This window comes from Esox lucius, chromosome 13 (assembly GCF_011004845.1).
Source record: "Esox lucius isolate fEsoLuc1 chromosome 13, fEsoLuc1.pri, whole genome shotgun sequence".
Classification (NCBI taxonomy): domain Eukaryota; kingdom Metazoa; phylum Chordata; class Actinopteri; order Esociformes; family Esocidae; genus Esox; species Esox lucius.
This window is the reverse complement of record NC_047581.1, coordinates 38,659,204-38,677,696: the sequence shown is the minus strand read 5'-3', so window position 1 is coordinate 38,677,696 and position 18,493 is coordinate 38,659,204. Positions and strand designations below refer to the sequence as shown.

General features: G+C 41.9%; 1 protein-coding gene across 3 annotated transcripts in view; it reads right to left on the bottom strand.

Moving 5' to 3' along the window:
- Positions 1 to 18,493, bottom strand: part of tmem8b (transmembrane protein 8B) — a 144,877-nt gene that overhangs the window by 48,221 nt on the left and 78,163 nt on the right. For 2 of the 3 annotated variants that reach the window (XM_029124852.2, XM_029124853.2), the window contains exon 7: positions 5,886 to 6,304. In XM_029124852.2, the coding sequence (XP_028980685.1) occupies positions 5,886 to 6,304 (419 nt within the window). The remainder of the gene's footprint in view (positions 1 to 5,885; positions 6,305 to 18,493) is intronic. The other variant, XM_029124854.2, reaches the window with a different exon arrangement.

Here is an 18,493-nt window from a genome sequence, read left to right as displayed (position 1 = left end):
CCTTACTTTCTACAGCAAGTAACTAAGTAACGCTACCAGTTACACTATGAGAACTGTAAATAGTAACTGTAAACAGTTATTTTGAAATGTAAAACTCCCTCAACACTGGTCTTGAGTGAGGGTTATTTTGTAAAATCATAACTGTTGCTACTGAAACAAATATATTATTTATCATTTAATTTTGGTCATTGAAATTTAATCTGAAATGGGATTATTAGATTATATTTCTTTCTCCTATACAGATCTAGACATGAGCAAACATTTCATCAGAGTGAATTCTAAATGAGGATGTATTGTGGTCTGTCTCCACAGACCACAGATATTATATGGTAGCAGCTTTTTTGATGGCTATTACAAATGTCAATCACTCTACTCACTTTGCACTCTTCCTGCAACACACCCATCATTTTTAATTAACTTTGCCCAATCTCAGTACATAGGGATGGAGTCATCGGTAGACAGCAATATTAAAAACACTATTTGGAAAGCATTTTTGGAAAGCCATTCCAGTGTGACTTTAGCATTAAAATGCATGTGTAATTACTCTGCAGAATTTTTTTATTTTACCCCTGGGTTAAGTGTTCATAATACTGACCCTGATTTATACCTTGGCTCTTTAAATGCTTTATCCAAAACAACTCATTAGTCCATGCCAGTGACAGGCCAAAACACCTTGTACTGACAACACAGATGGTATATTACTGCAGTTGGTAGCAGAGAATATTGCGACTGCTGTGAGCTACATTTTTTATTTAAGCCTAGAGGAAGTGTCTACCCTGAAGCCAGGATGGAAGTAATTCTGCTACCTCAGAATGGCAAAGCACACTTTAATGATTCAAACAGCAGAGCAGTCAGACTGCTACCCCTGCTTAGCAAACTTTAAAAAAGTTTGCAAGGAGCTGTGTTGTTAAACTTCAGTTCAGTGCATTTATTTGTAACCTATAGTTGAAAAAAACTGATTGTCTGATTTATATTCTCTTTCGTATCAGGGGTTGAGAGTTACTTATCTAATGGAACACAGAGTCTTCTTGAACAGGATGTTTGTAGATGCATCTCTTCTCTGACCTTCAGAGAATAACTATCAGAAATCACATGAGCATAGGGCTGGTCCCTGAGGTGGCAACAAATCCTAAAGTATATAAACATCCCAGCAACACCTGCTCCAGAAACCCAGCAACATCATCAGGCATCAAAATTAAGGCCTTTCAATCAAAGCCCCACACAATGTATGCAGACTGCAGAATAAAAACTAGTCAAAGTAGTCAAATAAACAACTGACAGCCAAAACAAAGAGCTCTAGTTTTAAAATGGGTAACTAGCAATAACCATCTATTTAAAAAAAGATAGACAAGACTAAACTGCTAGGTGTCATCGTAGATTATTGTCATATGTTGAAACACACAGACTTTATTAATAGTTGCTTGGATGGGAAGAGTTCTGTCCATATTTAGGCACTGCTCTTCTTTCTTAACAACTTAGTTAACACAAGTCCACGATAAGTACCTGAATCACTGTCCAGTGGTCTGGTTAGGTGTGGTGAAGAAGAACATACAGGGATTGTGAAGAGACATACAGACACTTCTTTAATTTGTATAATTCTAATTCAGGTCTGCTGTTGTGCTTTTCGCATTCTGTTAATTTCCTCAAGCTGCACAGTACTGTTCTCACATCAAGTGATAATATTCTCACCCATCAGACAATTCACAACTTGTCTTTTTCAATATGTGTTAAATTAGTCTCAGTTTAGACTGAGACATTATCTACTAGGTAGGAAAAGGCACAGGGTTTTCTCCAGTCATTTCTTGAGTTTAAATTAGGATTTAACCCCCCACCCCCCCAATTATCTTCACACCATAATCCACATTTTGCTTTCTTCTTCTTTTTATTATTGTGAACTTTATATTATATTCATTAAAAATACAAAACTTAATGTTGTCCATAATTGGTTAAAGTCACCACCCCATTTACAGCGGTCCTAAATAATCTTAGGTGTAACCAATGACCTTAAAATCACACTGAATGATTGGCTTCCACATGAAAACTCAAGGAACACCATCCCAGCTGTGAAGCATGTTGGGGGCTCAATCCTCTTATCGTCAGGGACTGGGACTTTTCAGGATGGGAAATTAATGGAGCACAGAAAAGTCCTTTAGGAAAAACTGCTGCCCTCTGCAAGAAAGCTGAAACATGGATGTAAGTTCACCTTTTACCGTCACATCGGCTGGAAGCCCACAGACAACGTTATGGTGCAGTAGCTCAGTAGTAGCCTATTTTGTATTCTGAAGATGGGGAAAGTATTCATTTTTATTTTATTTTATTGTTTGAGAAAATAATGACCATCAGTGTCCATTTAGTCCCAGTGTGCCATGTTTACCCGTCCCATAAATCATCAAGCTGTGGATGTGCTGGAATAAAACCAAACCACCTCATTGTTCCAAAGATTCCTGAATACAGCTCCAACTGGTTTTAAGGAATATCTTTGTAAGTGCGCCTGATAAAGGTGATTGTTCATTGACTCCTCGGCTTAGCTTTTGGTTGAGAACACGGCTTGTGGGCATCTTACAGTAAAACACATCCACGTGTCCCGGAGACTTGAATAAAGTGACTTTTGACACTGCAGCTCCATTTTGGTCACGTCGATTGTTGACGTAATAAGACAACCAGCATTGACAACTCTAGATGGATTCTAAGGTTCTGTGTGTCTGAACAGAGAAAGCGCATTGCCCTGGGTCTCCACTGCCCACACCTCTTGATTGATGCATATTAGCGCATTAGTGTCACAAATGGTTCAATATTAACAAACAACTAAGTGACGTCTGTCTCATTATGGCACCACACCTCAGTCAGTTGACATGACCACATGAGGATAGACTTGTATATATTAAGTCAGTTGACATGACCACATGAGGATAGACTTGTATATATTAAGTCAGTTGACATGACCACATGAGGATAGACTTGTATATATTAAGTCAGTTGACATGACCACATGAGGATAGACTTGTATATATTAAGTCATTTGGTTGGAAAGTTATCCAATAAAAACATATTTTTTAACTTTTAATATACAGTACAATTTCACAATATTCATAAATTCCCCTTAAAAGTTTAGAATATTTTGTGTATATACTTTAATTTAAATATGTTGTGTATATACTTTCATTGAAATATGTTGTGTATATACGTTAATTTAAATATGTTGTGTATTTACGTTAATTAAAATTTGCTGTGTATATACGTTAATTTAAATGCATAAAACTCGGACAAATTAAAGGCAGTGCAGACTTCCTATTAGCACTGTATAATTCATGAACTTGAAAAGAAAATAGAGTGGGCGGCATCCCACAGGCCCCTCAGGCTTCTCTGTGCAGTGGAGGAATGTGCTAAATGTTAGCATTTGAGCTATAATAATGAAAACTGCTTTCACACAGGATAGTGTGTTGAAGGGTCTGGGGTTTACAGTGTCCTACATAATTATTGGAACAGTAAGCATTTTTTTTTATCATTTTAGCTCAATAGTCCAAAAGTTAGGAAAGGAAATCAAATAACTTGGTTAAGGTATAGATGATTACATGACCACACTTCTCACACATAGTTCCCCCAATTCCAGGGCATGAAAAGTGTTGGGACAGTTGGCTCGACAGGTGTTACAGGTGGGTCAAGTGTGTTCCATCACATCAGATGTGCAGCAATACAGGTTATCTATTTTCTGATTCTGTAACTGCTGACAGGGTATAGAAACATCTTGTCTGCTAATGTACAAGGAAATTCCTCTAAACTCTCCAGACAGGGCTGAATCATACAGTAGGATAATAACCCCAAACACACTGCCATAGCAACAAGGAAGATTTTCAGCGTCAAACAGCGTAAAGTCCTTGATTAGTCAAGTCAATCTTTACATTTAAATCCAATTGAAACTGGTTTTCATTTACTGAAGATGATATTTATGGCAAAAATACCTAAAAACAAACACCAGAAGACATCTACAGTAGAATACAGGCCTGGCAGTGCATAATCAGGGAAGAGGCCTGGTGGGGTCAGGGGTCACAGACTTCTGGCATTGGACGTGGAACCAAACATAGTTTGGACATTATTTTAATCTGTCTCAAAACATCTCATGCCCTTAAATAAAGGCACTAGGTATTAAAAGTGAGGTCATTTCCAAACAGCCTCAAGCTAAATCTGAGAATCTTAGTAATTGTTTCCTTGCCAATTCAAACTCTTGGATTATAGAGCCAAAATAACAAAAACATCATCACTATCTGAATAGATAAAGAGGGCGCTGAATTGAATGAATAGCCTCTTACATGAACGGTGATATTTGGATCAAACTCTTTATGCTACTTTTCTTCTCCAAGCTACCCAGTGTTTCATTAGGAAGTGGACAGGACCAGAGACAGGAAGTGTGCCAACCAAAACCATGTGTACCAGCCAAACCATGTGTACCAGTCAAAACCATGGGTACCAGCCAAAACCATGTGTACCAGTCAAAACCATGGGTACCAGTCAAAACCATGGGTACCAGCCAAAACCATGCACACCCTGTTCAGAAACATTAGTAACATACTTCATTGACACCCCTACTGTCTCTGGAATGCAAGGACTGAAGGAGAAAGAGGAGAAACACAGTGGTGAGATATCCTTTACATTAAGGTTGTAATATAATGTAAATGTGTAAGCTGATTCATTACCCTCCTAAAGCCTTGTTAGTGATTGATAACTAACACATCCAGTAAATGAATACTAACACATTAGACACTCAAAAGCAATTACTACAAAGTTTCATTTTACAGATGACCCATACTATATTATGTGCCAAAATATATTTGTATGTAATATTCAGTATAAAGGCACAATCATTTAATTCTGCCTTTTCCAGCCTTGGGATCATACATCTTCCGCTACGCATAAAATAACACAATGACTGTTATTACCATTACTGTTGAAGACTGCACTCCAGCCATCACCAGTTAGGCTATCTTTAACATTCAGGCTATTTAAATATTTATATTAAATCATTAAGTGTTTGAGGTGATTTTCATTTGCATTGATTTCAGGGTGATTCGAAGAACTGTGGAGTGCAGAGTGCAAGCCATTAGCATCTAGAAGGATAGTGAGTTAAGCCATTAGCATCTAGAAGGATAGTGAGTTAAGTCATTAGCATCTAGAGGGATAGTGAGTTAAGCCATTAGCATCTAGAAGGATAGTGAGTTAAGCCATTAGCATCTAGAGGGATAGTGAGTTAAGTAGAACGACAGTACACATTGGGGCACTAAAGTTGAAATCACCACAATACTTCAACAAACAAACAGATCAACAACATCAAATCACATAACAGCATTGGCCTCAACCCTAAATCATCCTTTCTGTTAGCAACATCACTGGCCATAATCATCCATTCTGACAGCAGTATTACTGGCCTTAACTAACACTAACCCTAATTCCCTAACACTAACGCACACTAACCCCTAACCCCCTAACACTAACCCCCTAACACTAACCCTAACACTAACCCCCTAACACTAACCCCTAACCCCCTAACACTAACCCTAACACTAACCCCTAACCCCCTAACACTAACCCTACCGTAAGCCTGTAAGCTCAATCTTGGCTGTTTGGGTGGCGAATGTGGCCTCTGGCGAAGCTGCTATAGGCCTTGTCTGCATTGGTGGAAACTCTCCACTACAAAAATGTTTCAATCAATCAGTTGTCACTTTTATCTGTAACCTCTCACAGGTAGTAGGCAAATTAAAGCTATGTAGATGTGTATTTATATAGTGTGTTATGTTGTAATGAGAAATGTGACTCACCAGGTTGAATATCAGCTCATGACCCCAAGCCCATTTATAACCCCACATAGTGTCTGTAATGTTGTAATGACTCACCAGGTTGAGTTTCAGCTCGGTGTTGAGGACCCCTCCACTGTCCAGGACGGGCATGAGGTTGATAGCAAACACAGCAGCCCGGTCTGGCGGCACCGAGATGTTCGGACCGAAGAAGATGTAAAAATGGACAGAGAAGGTGTCCAGCTCATTCCGCAGCGTGGGCCGGATGGGCCAACACAGGTTGGGGTCAAGCGAGGGGGCGAGGAACGTGATGGTATCCTGAGGGGAGAGGAAGCGGCCAGCCGGGTCAGAAATGGAGGAGTTCTGAGATAGGATGGGGAGGCTGGAGAGGCCAGTGGGGGCGGAAGGTAGGGTCTCAGACAGGGAGAAACCCATAGCAATGCCAAAGGACTGAGGGAGGTTGAGGCTGGAGCTGGGACCAGAGACAGAACCTTTAGAGGTGTTGGGTTTGGAACAATCTGAAGAGAGAAAGTGAGAGAAAGAGTGGGACAGGGAAGCAATGGAGGCATTTACTATAGATCCAATAATGGCATAATAGAACGTATATTAGACAGAAATACAGTCGTGATAATGTACACAATCTGTCTGTTTTATACAGATTTGGACCCAGGGATATTTAAGTCAAGCCACATTAATTAATAAAGGTAACACAATTTATAAAAACCACCAAAAACATTTATCTTTGAAACCATTTATGCAATTACAATCAACAGAAATACAATTTCCTTATGTGGAGAAAGTAAAACAACCTTATATTTACCACCGCATAAAATGGCCAAAATTAGAATCAGGTGTAAAAATGATTTAAAGAATCATCAGATGAACACGGGAGGGTCCACAAAGATTAGAAACGTGGACCAGGGGAACAATGTACTTTGGGCGGATGAGTGAAAGTGGAGATGTTTCGGGTCTACCAACTGAGCTAGACAGGACCGGTCAGGACAATGATCCAAAACACATTAGGAAAGCTACAACAGAATGACTCAAAAATGAAAACAACTGAGAAAGTTTAAAGAAATGGTTATATGAAGTTATTACAGATAAAATGTGAACATTTATTGAAGGGATGTACTTATATTCTGCACTAAGAAATTACAATTCTGTTGATATTATATGAGTAAATGACTGCAAATGTAATCTTTCACTTTCATTTGTTAAATTAGGTTGCCTTTACCTGTCAATAGTGTTGACGTGAAAGTGTCATATCCATATTTCCATTTACGTGAGAAAAAATAAAACTTTAAGCTATATTACTATTTCCCTCCAAAATACATTCTACTCCGATCCCCTCCTCTCCACTCCCCTCCCCCCGCACCTTCCCTCCACTCCCCTCCCCCCGCACCTCCCCTCCACTCCCCTCCCCCCTTCCCTCCCCTCCACTCCCCTTCCCTCCACATCCCCTCCCCTCCACTCCCATTTCCTCCCCATCCCTCCCACCCTCTCCTCCACTCCCTGCTCCTCCTCTCCCCTCTCCTTATGTTCCTATCAGGATATCATCTGTAGAGAAGTGTTTAAGTCAGAGTGAAGAGCTCTCAGCAGGCTTTCAACACACACACACACACACACACTCACAAACACACAGACAACAAACACACATACAGACACAAACACACACACACACACACATAAACACACAAACACACATACAGACACAAATACTGAAAACAAACATACACAAACACAGACAGACACGTAGAACACAAACACACACACACAGACACATAAAGAAAACACACATACAGACACATACAGAAAAGACACACACAGACACATACAGAAAACACACACACAGACACATACAGAAAACACACACACAGACACATGCAGAAAACACACACACAGACACATACAGAAAACACACACACAGACACATACAGAAAACACACACACAGACACATACAGAAAAGACACACACAGACACATACAGAAAACACACACACAGAAACATACAGAAAAGACACACACAGACACATACAGAAAACACACACACACACAGACACATACAGAAAACACACACACAGACACATACAGAAAACACACACACAGACACATGCAGAAAACACACACACACAGACACATACAGAAAAGACACACACAGACACATACAGAAAACACACACACAGACACATACAGAAAACACACACACAGACACATACAGAAAAGACACACACAGACACATACAGAAAACACACACACAGAAACATACAGAAAAGACACACACAGACACATACAGAAAACACACACACACACAGACACACACAGAAAACACACACACAGACACATACAGAAAAGACACACACAGACACATACAGAAAACACACACACAGACACATGCAGAAAACACACACACACAGACACATACAGAAAAGACACACACAGACACATACAGAAAACACACACACAGACACATGCAGAAAACACACACACACACACATACAGAAAACACACACACAGACACATACAGAAAACACACACACAGATAGAGCAGTCAGTTGTCTCTCAGGAGGTGGATTAGGATTTCTTCTTGTCAAGACGATTATTGTGTTTCTAACCTATGCTGTGTCCACACAGATCAACCACCTCTTTGTGTGTGACAGTGTGTGTGTCTGTTGTAATGTATGAAGAAATTAAGTGGATCTACAGTATAAAGGGTATTTTGACAACAGTATGGTTGTAATGAATGCCTGGATATCTGCTTTGTGCTTACACACACACACACACTTATAAAACACACCTACACACCCACACTTACAAAACACACACACACACACACACTTACAAAACACACACACCCACACTTACAAAACACACACACACACTTACAAAACACACACATAGTTACACTTACAAAACACACATCCACACTTACAAAACACACACACACTTACAAAACACACACACACACCCACACTTACAAAACACACACACACACACACTTACAAAACACACACACCCACACTTACAAAACATACACACACACACTTACAAAACACACACATAGCTACACTTACAAAACACACACCCACACTTACAAAACACACAAACACTTACAAAACACACACACACCCACACACTTACAAAACACACACACACACACTTACAAAACACACACACCCACAATTACAAAACACACACACCCACATTTACAAAACACGCACACACAGATCTGCGATGTGAATCTATTCCTCTGTCAGCCTCATTGTCTGGCTTGAGAGCAAAGCGATTCAAAGTGAATACTAGGACAGACACACAGTGACTGAGTGCATGTGTGTGGGTGTCTGTGTGTGCGTGTGTGTGTGGCATCAACACACTGAGACATAACCCACTGAAAGAAACATTCATTATGAAGATATTCTCTGCTTCTTCCTGTGAGCCAAACCTCATCTCATATCACTGTCATTCTGCAGACACCTGGGAATACAGGCCTGTCACAGAGAAAGCAGACTCCACACAAAGACCCACACACACAGACACACGATACGCACACACACACACACACATACACACGTTGTATTTTAGCAGGTCAAAGCAGACATAGTTCTTTTTTATTGTAATGTCAGCAGTACAGTAAAAGGCCAACTTGATGCATGAAAAACTGCAAAACTGCCTCCACAATTTGAAATCAGACAATGTGTGAGCGGTTTTAATGGGTCATTGATGAGGTCAATAAGTTACTCCCCCTCGCCAAATACTGCTATATTTTATGGATGTGTCCCAGTCAATGGCCAGTATTTGTATGAGTTCACATTAAATTCTGTTGGATGGAAGCTGTGGAGCTTGGTAAGAAATTGCACTTTAGTAGCCAAGTTCCTTATTGATTATTTTTTTTCAAGCAATAGAAGATGTTGTGATGGTTTCAAAAGATTATGTTCATGTTTTTGCCTAAAGCAATGGTGGTCAAAACATTTGGCACAAGGTTAACATCAGGACTTTAAAATTCAATAGGCAGCCAATGTTTGCTAAATGCATAATTTATTTGTGAAAATGTACTTATGAGCCCAAAAAACATAGTAAATATTACCCACCTAGTCTAATAAAATCATCACACCTTATACTGAAGGATACATCAACATGACTCATAGTGAAGGAAACATCACCATGTCTCATAGTGAAGGATACATCACCATGACTCATAGTGAAGGAAACATCATGACTCATAGTGAAGGAAACATCACCATGTCTCGTAGTGAAGGAAACATCACCATGACTCATAGTGAAGGAAACATCATGACTCATTGTGAAGGATCCATCACCATGACTCATAGTGAAGGAAACATCATGACTCATTGTGAAGTATACATCACCATGACTCATAGTGAAGGAAACATCACCATGACTCATAGTGAAGGATACATCAACATGACTCATAGTGAAGGAAACATCACCATGTCTCATAGTGAAGGATACATCACCATGACTCATAGTGAAGGAAACATCATGACTCATAGTGAAGTATACATCATCATGACTTATAGTGAAGGATACATCACCATGATTCATAATGAAGGATACATCACCATGACTCATAGTGAAGGATACATCACCATGACTCATAGTGAAGGAAACATCACCATGACTCATAGTGAAGGATACATCAACATGACTCATAGTGAAGGAAACATCACCATGTCTCATAGTGAAGGATACATCACCATGACTCATAGTGAAGGATACATCACCATGTCTCATAGTGAAGGATACATCACCATGACTCATAGTGAAGGATACATCACCATGACTCATAGTGAAGGAAACATCACCATGACTCATAGTGAAGGATACATCAACATGACTCATAGTGAAGGAAACATCACCATGTCTCATAGTGAAGGATACATCACCATGACTCATAGTGAAGGATACATCACCATGTCTCATAGTGAAGGATACATCACCATGACTCATAGTGAAGGAAACATCATGACTCATAGTGAAGTATACATCACCATGACTCATAGTGAAGGAAACATCACCATGTCTCATAGTGAAGGAAACATCACCATGACTCATAGTGAAGGATACATCACCATGACTCATAGTGAAGGATACATCACCATGACTCATAATGAAGGATACAGTACATCACCATCTTGCTTTCTGCCTCTGACAGTTCTGCTGACCATGCGCACCAACCCACAACACACACTTCTCTGCTGCCTGTGACAGATGTTGCATGCTGTCAAGGACATTACTTAAGAAGCACTATCAGCTAGACATTACCTAGTGAAACGGAGGGAAAGAGACAAAAAAAGGAGGGAAAGATAGATACAGAGAGGAGAAAAAGAGAGGAGAAAAAGGTGAGAGAAGTAAGACTGCAATAGATGAAGGAGACAAATGAGAGAGGTAGAAATATACTGATATTGGTAAAGAAAGACAGAGAGGGGGTAGACAAGGAGAGACAAATAGTGAAAGATAGAGAGAGGGGGAGACAAGAAGAGACAAATAGTGAAAGATAGAGAGAGGGGGAGACAAGGAGAGACAAATAGTGAAAGACAGAGAGAAGGGGAGACAAGGAGAGACAAATAGTGAAAGATAGAGAGAGGGGGAGACAAGGACAGACAAATAGTGAAAGATAGAGAGAGGGGGAGACAAGGAGAGACAAATAGTGAAAGATAGAGAGAGGGGGAGACAAGGAGAGACAAATAGCTAAAGACAGAGAGAGGGGGAGACAAGGAGAGACAAATAGTGAAAGACAGAGAGAGGGGTAGACAAGGAGAGACAAATAGTGAAAGATAGAGAGAGGGGGAGACAAGGAGAGACAAATAGTGAAAGACAGAGAGAGGGGGAGACAAGGAGAAACAAATAGTGAAAGATAGAGAGAGGGGGAGACAAGGAGAGACAAATAGTGAAAGATAGAGAGAGGGGGAGACAAGGAGAGACAAATAGTGAAAGACAGAGAGAGGGGGAGACAAGGAGAGACAAATAGTGAAAGACAGAGAGAGGGGGAGACAAGGAGAGACAAATAGTGAAAGACAGAGAGAGGGGGAGACAAGGAGAGACAAATAGTGAAAGACAGAAAGAGGGGGAGACAAGGAGAGACAAATAGTGAAAGACAGAAAGAGGGGGAGACAAGGAGAGACAAATAGTGAAAGACAGAAAGAGGGGAGATTAGGAGAGACATATAGAGAAAGACAGAAAGAGGGGGAGACAAGGAGAGGTGAATAGAGAGTGATAGAGAGAGGGGGAGACAGGGAGAGAAAAATAGAGAAAGACAGAAAGAGGGGGAGACAAGGAGAGATGAATAGAGAATGATAGAGAGAGGGGGAGACAGGGAGAGATAACTAGAGAAAGACAGAAAGAGTGGGAGACAAGGAGAGATAAATAGAGAATGATAGAGAGAGGGGGAGAGTGATAGAAAGGTAAAGAGAGAAAGACAAACATTGAGTGGGGGTCTGAGAAAGACACCAAAGGATGGACAGAGGAAGAGATAGAAGAAAACAGAGGTAGAAGTGACAGAGGGAAAGAGAAAAGAGTTGTAGCAACACTTTCCATGGTGACTTTGTAATAGGCTGCTCATAGACAGGTCACAGCTTTGTAATAAACCGGTTATAGGCTGTCATAGGCTGGCCAGGGATATGTAATAGACTGGTAATATACTGGTCATAGGCTAGTCACGGATATGCAATACACTTGTCATAGACTGGTAATAGACCGGTCATAGACTGATCATAGGCTGGACATGGATATATCCTAGATTGGTCTTCAGATGGTAATAGACCGGTCATAGACTGATCATAGACGGGTAACAGACGGGTTGTGAATATGTAACAGACTGGTCATCGGCTGGTCGCGGATATGTAATAGACTGGTCATAGACTGGTCATAGACTGGTCACGGATATGTAATAGACTGATCATAGACTGGTAACAGACTGGTTTTAGACTTGCAATAGACTCATCATAGACTGGTAATTGTTTCAGTATATGACCAACCAAAGCAATCCTCTGCTAATGCAAAGGTGTGTAACACTAATTGTGGGGCCTCTAATAGTGTAGTTGTGGGGCTGTTCTTGCTTCCTGTAACAGTGTGGTTGTGGGGCTGTTCCTGCTTCCTGTAACAGTGTGGTTGTGGAGCTGTTTCTGCTTCCTGTAACAGTGTGGTTGTGGGGCTGTTTCTGCTTCCTGTAACAGTGTGGTTGTGGGGATGTTCCTGCTTCCTGCAACAGTGTGGTTGTGGGGCTGTTCCTGCTTCTTGTAACAGTGTGGTGGTGGAGCTGTTTCTGCTTCCTGTAACAGTGTGATTGTGGAGCTGTTTCTGCTTCCTGTAACAGTGTGGTTGTGGAGCTGTTTCTGCTTCCTGTAACAGTGTGGTTGTGGGGATGTTCCTGCTTCCTGCAACAGTGTGGTTGTGGGGCTGTTCCTGCTTCTTGTAACAGTGTGGTTGTGGAGCTGTTCCTGCTTCTTGTAACAGTGTGGTTGTGGAGCTGTTTCTGCTTCCTGTAACATTGTGGTTGTGGGGATGTTCCTGCTTCCTGCAATAGTGTGGTTTTGGGGCTGTTCCTGCTTCTTGTAACTGTGGTTGTGGAGCTGTTTCTGCTTCCTGTAACAGTGTGGTTGTGGGGCTGTTTCTGCTTCCTGTAACAGTGTGGTTGTGGGGCTGTTCCTGCTTCCTGTAACATTGTGGTTGTGGGGCTGTTTCTGCTTCCTGTAACAGTGTGGTTGTGGGGCTGTTCCTGGTTTTTGTAACAGTGGGGTTGTGGAGCTATTTCTGCTTCCTGTAACATTGTGGTTGTGGGGATGTTCCTGCTTCCTGCAATAGTGTGGTTTTGGGGCTGTTCCTGCTTCTTGTAACTGTGGTTGTGGAGCTGTTTCTGCTTCCTGTAACAGTGTGGTTGTGGGGCTGTTTCTGCTTCCTGTAACAGTGTGGTTGTGGGGCTGTTCCTGCTTCCTGTAACATTGTGGTTGTGGGGCTGTTTCTGCTTCCTGTAACAGTGTGGTTGTGGGGCTGTTCCTGGTTTTTGTAACAGTGGGGTTGTGGAGCTATTTCTGCTTCCTGTAACAGTGTGGTTGTGGGGATGTTCCTGCTTCCTGCAACATTGTGGTTGTGGGGCTGTACCTGCTTCCTGTAACATTGTGGTTGTGGGGCTGTTCCTGCTTCCTGTAACAGTGTGGTTGTGGGGCTGTTCCTGCTGCTGCCTGTGTTTTTTTGTTAATTTGTAGATTTAATCATCGCTTGGATGAAATGCCACTTTAAATTACTGTTGTAGTTCTGGAACGTGTCTGGAACGGCAAACTAAGCCCTTTATAGTAAAGAGAATAAGTATCTTCTATTGATCAAGGCACAAATATTTGTAATACAGCCCTATTCACTACTAGCTTGGGTTTCTACACAAAGAGAAACTGTGCAAACTGAACGAACATGATTACAGGTTTAGCTGTAAATTAAATCACATCTGATGAAAAAGCTAATGTTCAGGCCCAGTGAAGCTGTCCCTTAAAGCATGGAAGTATCAAATTGTCTTGTTAGAAGTTGAAAACTAACTGATTTGTGAAAGTGTAATAATTCTGAAGCAATTTATCGAAGGGAAACCCAACATCAAAATAAATAGAGAATACATCTGAAATAAATTATCCCCCCTGGCTACATCAACAAGGTGATTATACTGAATATTCTGATATGTAGCATAATGAAAAGGGAGGAGAGACATTTACCAGAGTCATCTATACTGCTTCAACACAACAGGCTCATTTCACTAGCCTCACTTTCTCACAGACACTCACAACACACGGACACACACTGAACACACTGCACACACACACCAGACACACCGGACACACACCGTACACACACTGGACACACAAACCAGACACACACTGCACACACACCAGACACATTCACCGGACACACACCAGACACACACACCGGACACACACACACCGGACACACACTGGACACACACACTGGACACACACACCGGACACACACTGGACACACACACCGGACACACATCAGACACACACACCGGGTACACACACCGGGGACACACCAGACATACACCAGACACACACACCAGACACACACACCACTAACAACTACTTGCTTTATTATCTTCAACCAGCCAGCGTCATCGCAGGAGTGCCCATCTTTCCCCAATTTGAACTAAGCTAACACACACATACACACACACACACACACTTGGCTTAATAAATAGATACAGTCTATTTTAGCTGGTTGTTTTGCTATGAATTCATGACATCTATAGGATTCACGAAAACTCTGATGTTTTTATGACAGTGATGTCAATAATTAAATGTACATATTCTATTGATTACAGATCTGTTATTAATTAACTAAACGTTTTATATTACAGAGTGATTGTATTAATGACAGAAATGTCACTGATTATTCATTGATTACAGTTATGTTCATGATCACTGTGATTTACTCTGCCTTGTCTCTGGGTAGTTAGTTGGTGGTCTGTTGCTATCACTGTGTCCGTCTGGTGCTACGTTTGGAAAAGCAGGTGGGATGATTTCCTGATTGGTTGGCTCTGTCTAGTGTAGTCTTCAGACATAGCCACAGTGTCCCCTGTACCCTGTTTCAATCTTCATTATCTTTCTGTTAATAGTCTATGTGTCAGGGGAATAGGGTCAGTCTGTACTGTGTGGTATTTGTATCAGAACATCCTCCATACAGAACACCCTCTATACAGAACGCCATCCATACAGAACGCCATCCATACAGAACGCCCTCCACACAGAACGCCCTCCACACAGAACGCCCTCCACACAGAACGCCCTCCACGCAGAACGCCCTCCATAGAGAACATCCTCCATACAGAACACCCTCCACGCAGAACACCCTACACACAGAACGCCCTCCACACAGAACACCCTTCATAGAGAACATCCTCCACACAGAACACCGTCCATGCAGAACACCCTCCATAGAGAACATCCTCCATAAAGAACATCCTCCATAGAGAACATCCTCCATAGAGAACACCCTCCATAGAGAACATCCTCCATAGAGAACATCCTCCATAAAGAACATCCTCCATGCAGAACATCCTCCATAGAGAACATCCTCCATAGAGAACACCCTCCATAGAGAACATCCTCCATAGAGAACATCCTCCATACAGAACACCCTCCGCACACGAGTCAGATCACCCTACACAGCATGTGACTTTCTCAGTTAATGAACTCCCAGCCACTCCAATAGTTGTGCAATAGTTGTTTCCATGGCATTATGAGAAGAAATAGAGAGGAGGAAACAGAGGAAAAGAGATCCCTAACAGATAAAGCAAGAGAGAAGACATTGAAGATGTGAAAAGAGAAAGAGAGAGTGATATGAACACCCGCTCTCTACAACATTTCCAACACAGCTCTGAAAAGACACTTTTGAAAGGGATCCAGATCCATTCTGGTCAGGTAAATATCATACTACATGCCAGGTCAGATAGAATATCATACGACATGCCAGGTGAGACTGAATGTCATACTACACAACAGGTCAGGTAGAATATCGTACTACATGCCAGGTCAGATAGAATATCATACCACACGCCAGGTCAGGTAAAATATCATACTACAGACCATCCTCAAATTGGGGGGGTGAATAATTAGTTTCTGCATTGCCATGGTAACGGAGTGTAGGAGGATGGAGGGTACTGAGGATGGAAAACATACACCAGCACAGCCCCCCCCTCCAGGACCAGCTGAAACAGACCAGCACTCTGACACCCCAGGGAACACACCCACACACACCCTGACACCCCAGGGAACACACACAAAGACACACAACACACAAACACACTTAGACACCCCAGGGAACACACCCACACACACCCTGACACCCCAGGGAACACACACAAAGACACACAACACACAAACACACTCTGACACCCCAGGGAACAAACCCACACACACCCTGACACCCCAGGGAACACACACAAAGACACACAACACACAAACACACTCTGACACCCCAGGGAACAAACCCACACACACCCTGACACCCCAGGGAACACACCCACACACACCCTGACACCCCAGGGAACACACACAAAGACACACAACACACAAACACCCTGACACCCCAGGGAACACACACAAAGACACACAACACACACACACCCTGACACCCCAGGGAACACACACAAAGACACACAACACACACACACCCTGACACCCCAGGGAACACACACAAAGACACACAACACACACACACACTTAGACACCCCAGGGAACACACACACTCTGACACTGCAGGGAACACACACAACACACACACAACACACACACACCCTAACCCTAAACAGGACCTATACACAACACACACACACCCTGACACTGCAGGGACACTGCAGGGAACACACACAACACACACCCTGACACCGCAGGGAACACACACACCCTAACCAGGACCTATACAGAACACACACACACCCTAACCAGGACCTATACAGAACACACACACACCCAGACACTGCAGGGACACTGCAGGGAACACACACAACACACACACACCCAGACACTGCAGGGAACACACACACAACACACACCCAGACACTGCTGGGAACACACACACCCACACCCTAACCAGGACCTATACAGAACACACACACACCCAGACACTGCAGGGAACTTAGAACTATACAGAATACACCTGCAGGCTGACACCCACACTGTCCATAAGGAGACAAGAGACAGACAGAGACAGTTTTATTTGATAGTCTGTCTTGTTCACGCTGTCGGTCACTGGTGTGCAAGGCAACAGGCCAACAGGCCAAACAAAATGGACCTGAATCAAACACTGTATGTAGGTAGTTCTCATGGGAGTTGCAGGGACGTAGCTCGTAATCTCACTCTCATTGCAATGAGACTACAATTAAAATATATATATATATATATTTGAGTATATCTTTCATGTGACAACACTGAAGAAATGACATTTTGCTACAATGTAAATTAGTAAGTGTACAGCTTGTATAACAGTGTAAATTTGCTGTCCCCTCAAAATAACTCAACACACAGCCATTAATGTCTAAACCGCTGGCAACAATAGTGAGTACACCTCTAAGTGAAAATGTCATAAGCAACAGTTCTGGTGGACATTCCTGCAGTCAGCATGCCAAATTGCATGCTCCCTCTAAACATGCGACATCTGTGGCATTGTGCTGTGTGATGGAACTGCACATTTTAGAGTGGCCTTTTATTGCAGCCAGCCTAAGGCACACTTGTGCAATAATCATGTTGTCTAATCAGCATCTTGATATGCCACACCTGTGAGGCGGATGGATTATCTCGGCAAAGGAGAAGTGCTCACTAACACAGATTTAGACAGATTTGTGAACAATATTTGAAGAAATAGGCCTTTTGTGTACATAGATAAAGTCTTAGATCTTTGAGTTAAGCTCATGACAAATGGGCGCAAAGGCAAAAGTGTTGCGTTTATTATTTTTTTCAGTGTATATACACACAGGTTTTCCTGGCTCAAAATTAAGCTAGGGTGGTACCCCTACCCACACAACTGGACAGCACTCTGTGAAATACTTGATAATATGTGGCTACGCACTTGAAAACACAACTATTATAGTGTTAAATCTGCCCTGTTGTTCATGTCCACTTGAGCAGCTAATGCATGCTACAATTTCCTCCCTAATATCAACCAAAATATACAAGCAATATATTTATTCTTAAGCA